Consider the following 10000-nt stretch of genomic DNA (forward strand, 5'->3'; position numbering starts at 1 on the left):
GGCACGCTCTTCGTGGGGCAGGAGCAGGACTCGCCCGGGGGAGGCTTCAACGAGTTCCAGAGTCTGCGGGGCTCCGTGGGGGACCTGCGCGTGTACGGCGAGGTGCTGCCGCTGGAACAGATGAAGGCCCTCACGGCGTGCCAGGCGCCCAACGCCCTGGAGGAGCCGCTGATTGACTTCTCCAACGTGACAGGGGACTTCGAGGTGAGCGACGCCACCCTGCTGGAGGCGCCTCTGCCCTGTGACCTGCGGGGCGAGGCCTTTCACGTGGTGTTCCCCGAGCCGCGGCTGTTCCGCGAGGCGCAGCAGCTGTGCCACGTGCTGGGCGGTGCCATGGCGGTGCCGCGCAACGCCTCGGAGAACGCGGCGCTGTTCCAGCTGGCGGCGGCCACGGCGGCGGGCTGCGGCGACGGCACGGGCGACACGCTGTGGCTGGGCGTGCAGGGCAGCCCGGAGCAGCAGGCGTGGCTGGACGTAGCCTCCGCCACGCCCGTCAACTACACCAACTACGACCAGCGGCGAGGCATGACCATTGAGCAGCCCGAGGTGTGCGTGGCCTTCAAGGGCACCCGCGCTGTGGTGGGCGCCTCGCGCGGCTCCTGGGTGCCGCGCCGCTGTGACCTGGAGCGCTGCGCCGCCTGCCACTTCCACGCCCTGCCCATCGTGCGGGTGCGCGGCCTGTGCGCCAAGTCAGAGTTTGACAAGGAGTACTTCCTGCTGGCGGGCGGCGGCGAGGTGGCCTTCAGCGGCGTGTACTACTCCCTGCTGGCCAAGCTGCCGCCCGCGGCCAACGACTCCGGCGTGGGGGACTTCGGGGCGTGGCGCCTCACACGCTACGACAAGCCGCAGGTGACGGCCACGTTGGCCAGGACCTCGCCCACGCACTACCCGCTTGGCCTCAACACCTGGACCTTCGCCAACGACGTGTGTGGGCGTGGCGAGGCGCGGCTGCGCGTCACGTCATGCGGCATGGGCGAGTTTTCCTGCGACGACGGCAGCTGCGTGGGCCTGACGCGGCGCTGCGACATGGAGGTGAACTGCCCCGACGGTTCCGACGAGGCGGGCTGCAGCGTGCTGAGGCTGCCCGACGGCTACAACAAGATGGCGCCGCCGCCACGCCCACGCCCCGGCAGCCCCGTGCCCGTGGCCCTGCACGTCACCATGCTCTCCGTGCGTGCCTTCGACCTGACAGGCTTCAAGTTCGTGTGCGAGCTGGAGGTGCGGCTCTCCTGGCACGACGCGCGCGTCACCCTGCGCCACCTGCACCGCCAGGAGACGCTCAACGCCGTGCACCTGCGGGAGGAGCACGCCCCCTGGATGCCGCAGATGGAGTTCTTCGGTGACGCCTACACCACCAGCGACGTGGAGGAGCGGCGCTCCCTCCTGCTGGCCAGGCGCGCCTCTGACCCCCTGCCCGATGACGAGGAAAACCTGTGGGAGGGTGAGGAGGGGGGGGGAGAGCAGGGAGAGGCGGGGGACGCAGGAAGACAGAGAGGAAGGGCGAGGGAGTGAGAGGGGTTGTGAGGGAAGGTAAAGGGGGTAGAAAGAGAAAGAGAGAGAGAGAGAGAGAGAGAGAGAGAGAGAGAGAGAGAGAGAGAGAGAGAGAGAGAGAGAGAGGTGGGGGGGAAGAATAAGGGAGAGGCAAGATGAGAAGGGGTGAGAGATGGGGACACAAACAACAGGGTGAAGAAGAAGAGGAATGGTAAAGAGAATGATGATGGGATGAATAATGTGGATAAAAGGGAGATAAGGAAAAACAGAGAGAGAGATAAGGAGAGGAGTAAATAGAGTGAAGAGAATAGGAGGTAGAAAGGGACGAGATAGAAAAGGAGGGAGATGTCAGGAACTAGACTTTGCTGTGATATATCCTGCACTACTACTACTACTACTACTACTACTACTACCACTACTACTAAAGAGATTAGAGAATATAATGCAAACTATTATACAATGCAATTCATATATTCCTCCTCTTCCTCCTCCTGCTACTACTACTACTACTACTATTACTACTATTACTACTACTACTACTACTACTATTACTACTACTACTACTACTACTACTACTACTACTCCACAGACGAGGTGTTTGCGGGCAGTGACAACCCTCTGGTGCTCCTCAACAAGCTCACTGTCACCACGTCCTGCCAATTTGATCTCATCACTTTCCCCTTTGACACACAAACCTGCAGGCTGGTGCGTCTCTTTGCTTTTTTTTTTTTTTCTCCCTCTTTTCTTTTCCCTTCTTCGTTATGTTTGTCTGTTTCTCCCTTTGTGCCTCCTCTTCTTGTTCTTGTTTTTTTTTTCTTGTCTTCTTTCAAATTTTTTTTTTCTTTTTTTCATTTTTCATTTTTTATTTCTCTTTGTTTCTTTTTTTCCCTTTCTGTCTTCTTTTTTTCATTCCTTTTTTCTATGTTTGTGTCCATTTTAGTCCCCATTACCTGTTTCTTCAACTTCCTCTCCCTTCCGTCATTAATTAATTTGTGTTCTCTGTTTCGTCCCTTCACTTCTTGTTTATCTTTCTTTCTTCTTCCCTTACCGTGTTCTATATTTCTTCCTTGATTTGTACTGATAAATCACTATAAAAAGTGCACACCTCTTCATGCATAGAGAAATTCATCTATCTCTCTATCTTCGTATTTGTCAATTTTTCCTCATTGGTGTGAAAACCTGTATACGTTTATATATAGAATTTCATCTGCCATTTTATGTATTCCTTGCCAGGGAGTGGTGTTGCTGGGCATGACCAAGGAGTACATCGCCCTGGTCCCTGAGGACAGTGGCGTGACCTATCTGGGCAAGAGGAAGCTGCTGGAGTACTACCTGCAGAGTGAGAAAATGGTGCCTTACGACGAGGTGAGAGAATGCAGAAGTTACCCTTATAATTTATTCGTTTTCTTTGAAACTCATCCTCATTTTCTTTTAATAATTTTGTTTTGTAATTATCTGTTAACCTCTGAAGCAAATTGTTTTATGTTGCACAAATTATTTTCATGATATTTTATCAGTATTTTCCTCTCTTTACGAGCACTTCCAAATCATATTCATTTTCATGTTTTTAAATACTTGTTTCGTTTTCTTCTTTATCGGTTAATATTTGAAAGGGTAACTCTCCCATTTCTTAGGAATCAAAGACTAGTTAATGCTCTTTACTATTACAAATATTTAAGTAAATATAGTTCATTTGTTCACAGGGAGCTATTCACATTCTCCCCTGTTGGCCTCCTAGACAAGTAACACTAGTGAAAAAATAAATAAACACACACGATCCACCGATAAACACACACGATCCACCTCACCACATCTCCACTCGCTTACAGGGCAAGTACAGCGGCCAGGCGGTGGAGCTGACCTTCCGCAACCTGTCCACCTTCTACATCACCTCCACCTACGTGCCCACCTTCATTATCGTGGTCATCGGCTACCTGGTCTTCTTCTTCCCCCTCGACGACTTCAACGAGCGCATCATGGTGGCTCTGACGGCGCTGCTGGTGGAGGCCGCCTTCTTCACGCAGGTACTGGCGCTACGTTCACGCTAACTGCTCCTCTGATATTGCTATGTTTACGCTAACTGCTCTTCTGATATTGCTACCTTCATGCTAACTGCTCTCCTGATATTGTTGTTTTCACGCTAACTACCCCTTGCTTCCCTCCTCCCGTGGCCTCGCTACATGAAGTTTTCTATTTTCTTTCACGCCTATTCTGTCCATCACCGTAATGCAAGACAGCAACAGTAGAATTCAAGTCATCGATTGTTAGAAAGTAGATATGTAGCTTGGAATATTAATAGGATAAAAAAAAAAATCAATATATCATAGTACCTCCCCACACACAAAAAAAAAAAAAATAATAATAATCACCATATTTTATCCCAAGTAAGAATATTAAAAGCACAATCGCATTCATGGATTAACATATCTGATTCCTCCCCTGCAGCACTCCCCCAGCCCTGCCTCTTCTCTCCCCCAGGTCTTGTAAGTTCTCTCTCCTCTCTTCTCCAGGTCTTGTAAGTTTTCTCTCCCCTCTCTCCCCAAGGTTTTGCAAGTGTTCTCTCTCCTCTCCCCAATGTCTCTTACTAACACTTTATCTTTTCCCCAAGGTCTTCCAATTCTTCTCTCCTTAGGTCTCCCAAATCTTACCTCCCCCTAGTTTTATCAAGTCTCCTCCCTCTCCCCTCCCCCAGATGAGCGCGTCCATCCCCCAGACGGCGTATCTGAAGCTGGTGGATGTGTGGTTCGTGTTCTGCATCATCAGCCTCTTCCTGGTGGTGGTGACTGTGGCCTTCATCAACTGGGTCAGGGTGAGGAACAGGTGGAGGGGTGGAGAAAGAGAGAGGGAGGGGAGAGACAAGGTGTGGAGAAGATGCAAAGAACAATGGAATGGAAGGGAAATAGAAGCAGTAGATGAATACGAAGGATATGGTAAAGAGAGCAGTTCATCTTTTTAGTTTTCATGAATGATGGAACAGGTGAGAAAAAATACAGGTAAAAAAAGTTGAAGGAAATAAAGTAGTTTTCCCTCCTGTTTCCATCAATATTCACCCCTTTTACCTTTCAGTTTCCATCAGTATACTCACCCTGATTTCTTCCCTCTGCAGAAGTGCGCCCCGTCTATCCTACTGCGTGCGAAGGGGTCGGCAAGGAGGACCCAGAAGGAGGCTGTGGGGGCGCGGCGCGTGGCTCTAGCAGCCTGGCTCAACCTCCTGTGTCGACTGGTGTGCCCCATCCTCACCACACTCTTCCTGGTCTTCTACCTCACCATGGCAGCCCTCATAGAGATACCCAAGCTGGATATCACCCTCGTGCAGTGACCGGTGGTGTTTGCTTGAGTTATCCCTTATGACTATTGTTTGGTGGATACGTTTTCTGTTTCACGTTTTCTCTCTTGAACTTGTCTGGTAATGTGTTCCGTGGTTTATTTTGGTTTCTCTTACTTTTGTTTTGCTTTTTTTTTCACAATTTCTTCTTATTTTTGGTTTCATTTTTTCCTCCTATATTTATCGTGTCACATAATCTCTCTCTCTCTCTCTCTCTCTCTCTCTCTCTCTCTCTCTCTCTCTCTCTCTCTCTCTCTCTCTCTCTCTCTCATGAAATAATTAATAAACACATGGGAAAAATAATAATGATAATAATAATAATCACCGATATTTATATAGGAGAGAGAGAGAGAGAGAGAGAGAGAGAGAGAGAGAGAGAGAGAGAGAGAGAGAGAGAGGAAAATTATTACCCTCCTTCCACATAGACGCCTCGCACTCACAACAAAAAGGAGAACGCAACGTATCAAAGAAAACGATGAAGTTATTAAGAAGGCGCCGTTGGAAAGCTTGAATTCAGTGGTCGTGATGCAACAAACGCAGTGCAGCTTGTTGAGTGAGACAGATCACGTGGGTTTATAACTGGATCACCACGGCCCTTACTGATCTTAAGCAATTAGATTTAAGCATAAAACTCGAGAGATAAGTGAAGGAGACAAAGATGTAAGACGAAGCGAAATAGGTCAGGAGAATGATGATCTGACCAGTTTTCAATATTTTTTGGTCAAATATCCGTCATTAATGTTTCCACATGTACGCCTAAAGTGCCCAGTCTTTGCTATTTTTACGGTGAAACAATTATAAGAGAACTATGCTGTATTACACAATATGACATCTCAGTGGGTTCCTTCTCCTCCTCCTCCTCCTCCTTCTCCTCCTCCTCCTCCTCCTCCTTGTTTTGTACGTCCTCGTTCTGTTATTTCTGGAGTTTATCGTCTTTCATTACTATCAGCTTGTAAATAGTGAACTACTTGTTAAATAGAGGATAGAACTGTCACTCACCATTACTATTCCTCATCATTACCTGAATAATGCACGAGATAGTTCTCTTTTAACTACTACTACTACTACTACTACTACTACTAAATACGTATAAACGTAAGTATTGGATAAAGTACCATAAGTAGACTCTCTCTCTCTCTCTCTCTCTCTCTCTCTCTCTCTCTCTCTCTCTCTCTCTCTCGGTAATTCTAAATTGATCAGAAATAAACTGGAATTTCTACTTGAGAATTTTAATTCTCCTACTTCACCTCCTTCAGCAGCCCGCGTCACGTCAAGCAGACAGGCAGGTAGCAGGTAACAGGTAACGGCGGGCAGGTAATATAATTTTACCTGCATTCCTCGCACGACACAGATAAGGTGCGTGAAGAAACGGTGAAAAAATACAAGTACTACTATAAAATGCTTCTCTTCTCTTCTCTTCTCTTCTCCTCTCTTCTCTTCCCTTCTCCGTTTCTCTTCTTTTCTCTTTTCTGTTATCTTATCTTCTCTTTTCTTTTTCTTTTCCTTTCTTTTTTTTTCTTTTCTTGTCTTTTTTTCTCCTCTCTCTCTCTCTCTCTCTCTCTCTCTCTCTCTCTCTCTCTCTCTCTCTCTCTGATCGTATTTTTGTTATTGTTATCGTTATCGTGTTGTGGTCAGAATTTTTGTTTTTTTTCCTTATTTTTTTATATTTTCCCTTATTCCTTATCCCTTTTCCTTATTTTCTATGCTTTTCTCTTATTTTCTTGTCTCCACGCCCTTCCTTGCAGCACTGTATGACCACGATATTACGGCGCCTCCCTCCACCTCATCTGAACACACCTGTCAACCACCTGTCTTGCTTCTTCGTTACATTTCTCCCTTTATTAACTAATGATGTTATTTTATTATGCCTTCAATGTCTCACTTCATCTACCTCCTTTAAACACACCTGTCCTCCATCTATCTGTCACTCTTGCTTCCTCGTTTCTACATTGTTAATAAGAGAAACGCTTTTGAAAACCCTGCTAATCATCTTTGTTACAATGGGAAACAGTCGTAGAGAGAGAGAGAGAGAGAGAGAGAGAGAGAGAGAGAGTAGGAGCATTTTAGTTGAGCCTATCCTGAGCTGGTTCGTGCGTTTGCTGCGGTGACACGGCACAGCAGTGAGTGAAATTTGCGTTCATAATTACGTATGGTGTGTTCAGTAGAGAAAGGGAGTTAATTATTTGAATAATTATTTGAATTATTATTGAATAATTAGTTGAATTATTACTTGATAACATGTCATCTTGTGTGTGTGTGTGTTTGTGTGTGTGTGTGTGTGGAGGAGCAGTGACAGGAATCGCTGGGTAGTGGTGGGGAGGGCAGGCGGCTGCAGTGTTTTGGCCGGCGCTGGTCAGTCTTGCCCCACACACTCTGGTAATAAGTTTTTTCGTATTACCGGCAGCTTCTCCCTGTACCAGGCACCGTCACGCAGCACCAGAGAGCCATGAGTACGTAAGGTGAGCCCAGCGGTGCCTGACTCCCCCTCAGTCAGCATTACTGCTTTCCAAGCATTGCCACTCCTTCTCCCTTTAATGTCTTGTAGTCGTTTATTAAAGTTTTCGTTCATTATTTAGGTATTTTTTGAGGTTATTTATTTATTTTTAGGTTTTGTTCACATCTGAGTCTGGAAAGAGTTGGAAATTAAGGCGAACATTGAAGGATCGTCAATATGTAAACAAGCCGTCAGCTGAGGTACAGATAGGGCGTCAGTGTTTTCAATCATTATTTGCTTCGTCTCTCACTTATTGTAAGCCTAACATGTCACAAGATACAGCCATATGTCTAGCTTTCATGTCCGCTGGTCAGATATATCCGCTATTGCCTGGTTTTGGTGTGATGAAGGAATAATTGGGGCAACATGGCCGCCGGGTCCTCTACTGAGGTCGCCGCCGAGGGCCTGCTCCGGCCTGTGGGTTCCAATATTTTTTTTAATATTTTTCTTAATTACTTTATTTGGCTTCTATAGTAAGTTTTTATGGTTTTTAAAAATATTTCGTTGCTGTTGAAGTGTTTTTCTTGCTTCAGTTAAGTAAATGGGCTGAAATTTCAGTAGTTTTTCAACAAAGATATAGGGCCGTTTTCACTGTTATATTTACCCACCCCGGTTCTTGGCTTTTTTATTTGAGGCTGTAGTGAAGCTTTTATTGCTTTAAAAAATAGTTTATGATTTTTTAAATGTTTTGCGTTCCTGTTGAGTTAAGTATGTGCATTTTGAAATGTTATTTTGTCCCGTTAAAAGTGGCGATTTTGTCATTTTTTAGATTCCTTATTTCTCTATATCAGCTTGTAACTAACTTTGCATTGCTTGAGAAAATAGTTCAGATTTTTTAAAGTGTTTTTTTACTGGTGTAAAGTGAAATGGGCGGACTTTTGAGTGGTTTTAATTGTGTCAAAGGTTCCAACACTTTTTCCATATTTCTTTTAATATTTCTTTAAAACTACTAAGGCTGGAGATGTTTTGATATTGTGAATATTAATTAAAGTAATTGTCAAGTCAGAAAATAGAACGCATTCCAGCCTAGCTTCATTTTTTCTAGGGGTCAATTTCAAAATGAAATACGTTACGTACGTAAGCCAGCGGCCTGGGGGGAACTCGCCTGTGACGTCATCAACGGCCAGGGACTTGCCGGGCTCCAGTGTCTCTTGGTGAATATTTACCGTAATTTGCAGTGTTTTCCAAGTATTTCCAGCAGTTTCTAAACTCATGTGTGTAGATAGTAGTAGAAGAAGGAAGAAAATACGAGAAATGGAGGAGGAGGAGAAATAAATAAGGAGAAATGAAAGAGGAAGAGGAAGTAAAACACGTAAATGGCAAGAAGACAATCTTTAGCTTAGTTTGCCTTGCTGCGGTGCCATTCTCTATAACTGGTGTTTTTTTTTCTTTAAAGTATGTTTTTCGATGTATTTAGGAGTGTTTTGGGGTATTTGAGTGTGTCTTAGGAGTGTTTTGGGTGTATATTAGCTGTTATCAGTGTGTTTTGGGTGAATTTTTTGTGTTTACGTGTGGTTTAGGTTGTTTCTAGGAGCATTTTACGTGTTTTGAGTGTTGTGGAGTGTTCTGAGTTTGTTATAGGATGTTTTGGTGTGTTTTGGGAGGTTTTTTTCAGTATATCGAGGTGTTGAGTGTGTTTTGAGTTTATTTTGGGTGAGTTTGGGTGTGTGGAGTGTCTTTTGAGTGTATTTGATTGTGTTTGGGCGGGTTTGGGTGCGATTGGGTGTGTGCGGGGTCTTTTGAGTATATCTGAGTGTGTATGGGAGTGTTTTTGATGTGTTTGGGTGTGTGCGGGGTCTTTTGAGTGTATTTGAGTGTGTGTGGGGGTGTTTTTGGTGTGTTTGGGTGTGTGCAGGGTCTTTTGAGTATATTTGAGTGTGTATGGGAGTGTTTTTGATGTGTTTGGGTGTGTGCGGGGTCTTTTGAGTGTATTTGAGTGTGTGTGGGGGGGTTTTTGGTGTGTTTGGGTGTGTGCAGGGTCTTTTGAGTGTATTTGAGTGTGTGTGGGGGTGTTTTTGGTGTGTTTGGGTGTGTGCAGGGTCTTTTGAGTATATCTGGGTGTGTATGGGGGTGTTTTTGATGTGTTTGGGTGTGTGCGGGGTCTTTTGAGTGTATCTGAGTGTGTATGGGGGTGTTTTTGATGTGTTTGGGTTTGTGCGGGGTCTTTTGAGTATACTCGTATCTGAGTGTGTAAGGGGGGTGTTTTTGATGTGTATGGGTGTGTGCTGGGTCTTTTGAGTCTATTTGAGTGTGTGTGGGGGTGTTTTTTGATGTGTTTGGGTGTGTGCGGGGTCTTTTGAGTGTATTTGAATGTGTGCGGTTGTGTTTTGGGTACGTTTGTGTGTGTGCCTTTTCTTTTGAATGTATTTGAGTGTGTATCCGGGGTTTTTGGGTGCGTTTAGGTGTGTTTAGAGCGTATTCTTCTTGTTGGGAGTTTTTTGGATGTTTTCAGCGTGTCTTTGGGATATATATATATATATATATATATATATATATATATATATATATATATATATATATATATATATATATATATATATATATATATATATATATTAAATTTAGCCATAATAAAAATGTAAATGCAATATGACTCAAAAGCTTGTTTAAGATATTATAGTGATAAGCCAGATTTTCAGACTAAAAATACCAGTGAAAACGAAAAAAATAGTAAAATATTCCCAATCCTT

General features: G+C 45.0%; 1 protein-coding gene and 1 long non-coding RNA gene across 5 annotated transcripts in view; both read left to right on the plus strand.

Annotated features, from left to right (window-relative positions):
* The window catches only part of LOC135092945 (uncharacterized), a 6493-nt gene extending 1409 nt beyond the window's left edge, over positions 1-5084 (plus strand). The window contains exons 3-8 of one of the 2 annotated variants that reach the window (XM_063991766.1): positions 1-1441; positions 2081-2196; positions 2725-2856; positions 3321-3515; positions 4184-4300; positions 4598-5084. The exon at positions 1-1441 is cut by the window's left edge and continues 218 nt beyond it. In XM_063991766.1, coding sequence (XP_063847836.1) covers positions 1-1441; positions 2081-2196; positions 2725-2856; positions 3321-3515; positions 4184-4300; positions 4598-4810 — 2214 coding nt within the window. In that variant the 3' untranslated portion in view covers positions 4811-5084. The remainder of the gene's footprint in view (positions 1442-2080; positions 2197-2724; positions 2857-3320; positions 3516-4183; positions 4301-4597) is intronic. The other variant, XM_063991767.1, reaches the window with a different exon arrangement.
* A 2014-nt stretch (positions 5085-7098) lies between these two features.
* Positions 7099-10000, plus strand: part of LOC135092948 (uncharacterized) — an 88113-nt gene continuing 85211 nt past the window's right edge. Inside the window, exons 1-2 of one of the 3 annotated variants that reach the window (XR_010263144.1) lie at positions 7099-7266; positions 8356-8464. This is a non-coding gene — a long non-coding RNA (uncharacterized LOC135092948). Of the gene's footprint in view, positions 7276-8355; positions 8465-10000 lie in introns of all 3 variants that reach the window. The other 2 variants (XR_010263142.1, XR_010263143.1) reach the window with 2 other exon arrangements.

Source organism: Scylla paramamosain, chromosome 41, assembly GCF_035594125.1.
Source record: "Scylla paramamosain isolate STU-SP2022 chromosome 41, ASM3559412v1, whole genome shotgun sequence".
In the NCBI taxonomy this organism is placed as follows: domain Eukaryota; kingdom Metazoa; phylum Arthropoda; class Malacostraca; order Decapoda; family Portunidae; genus Scylla; species Scylla paramamosain.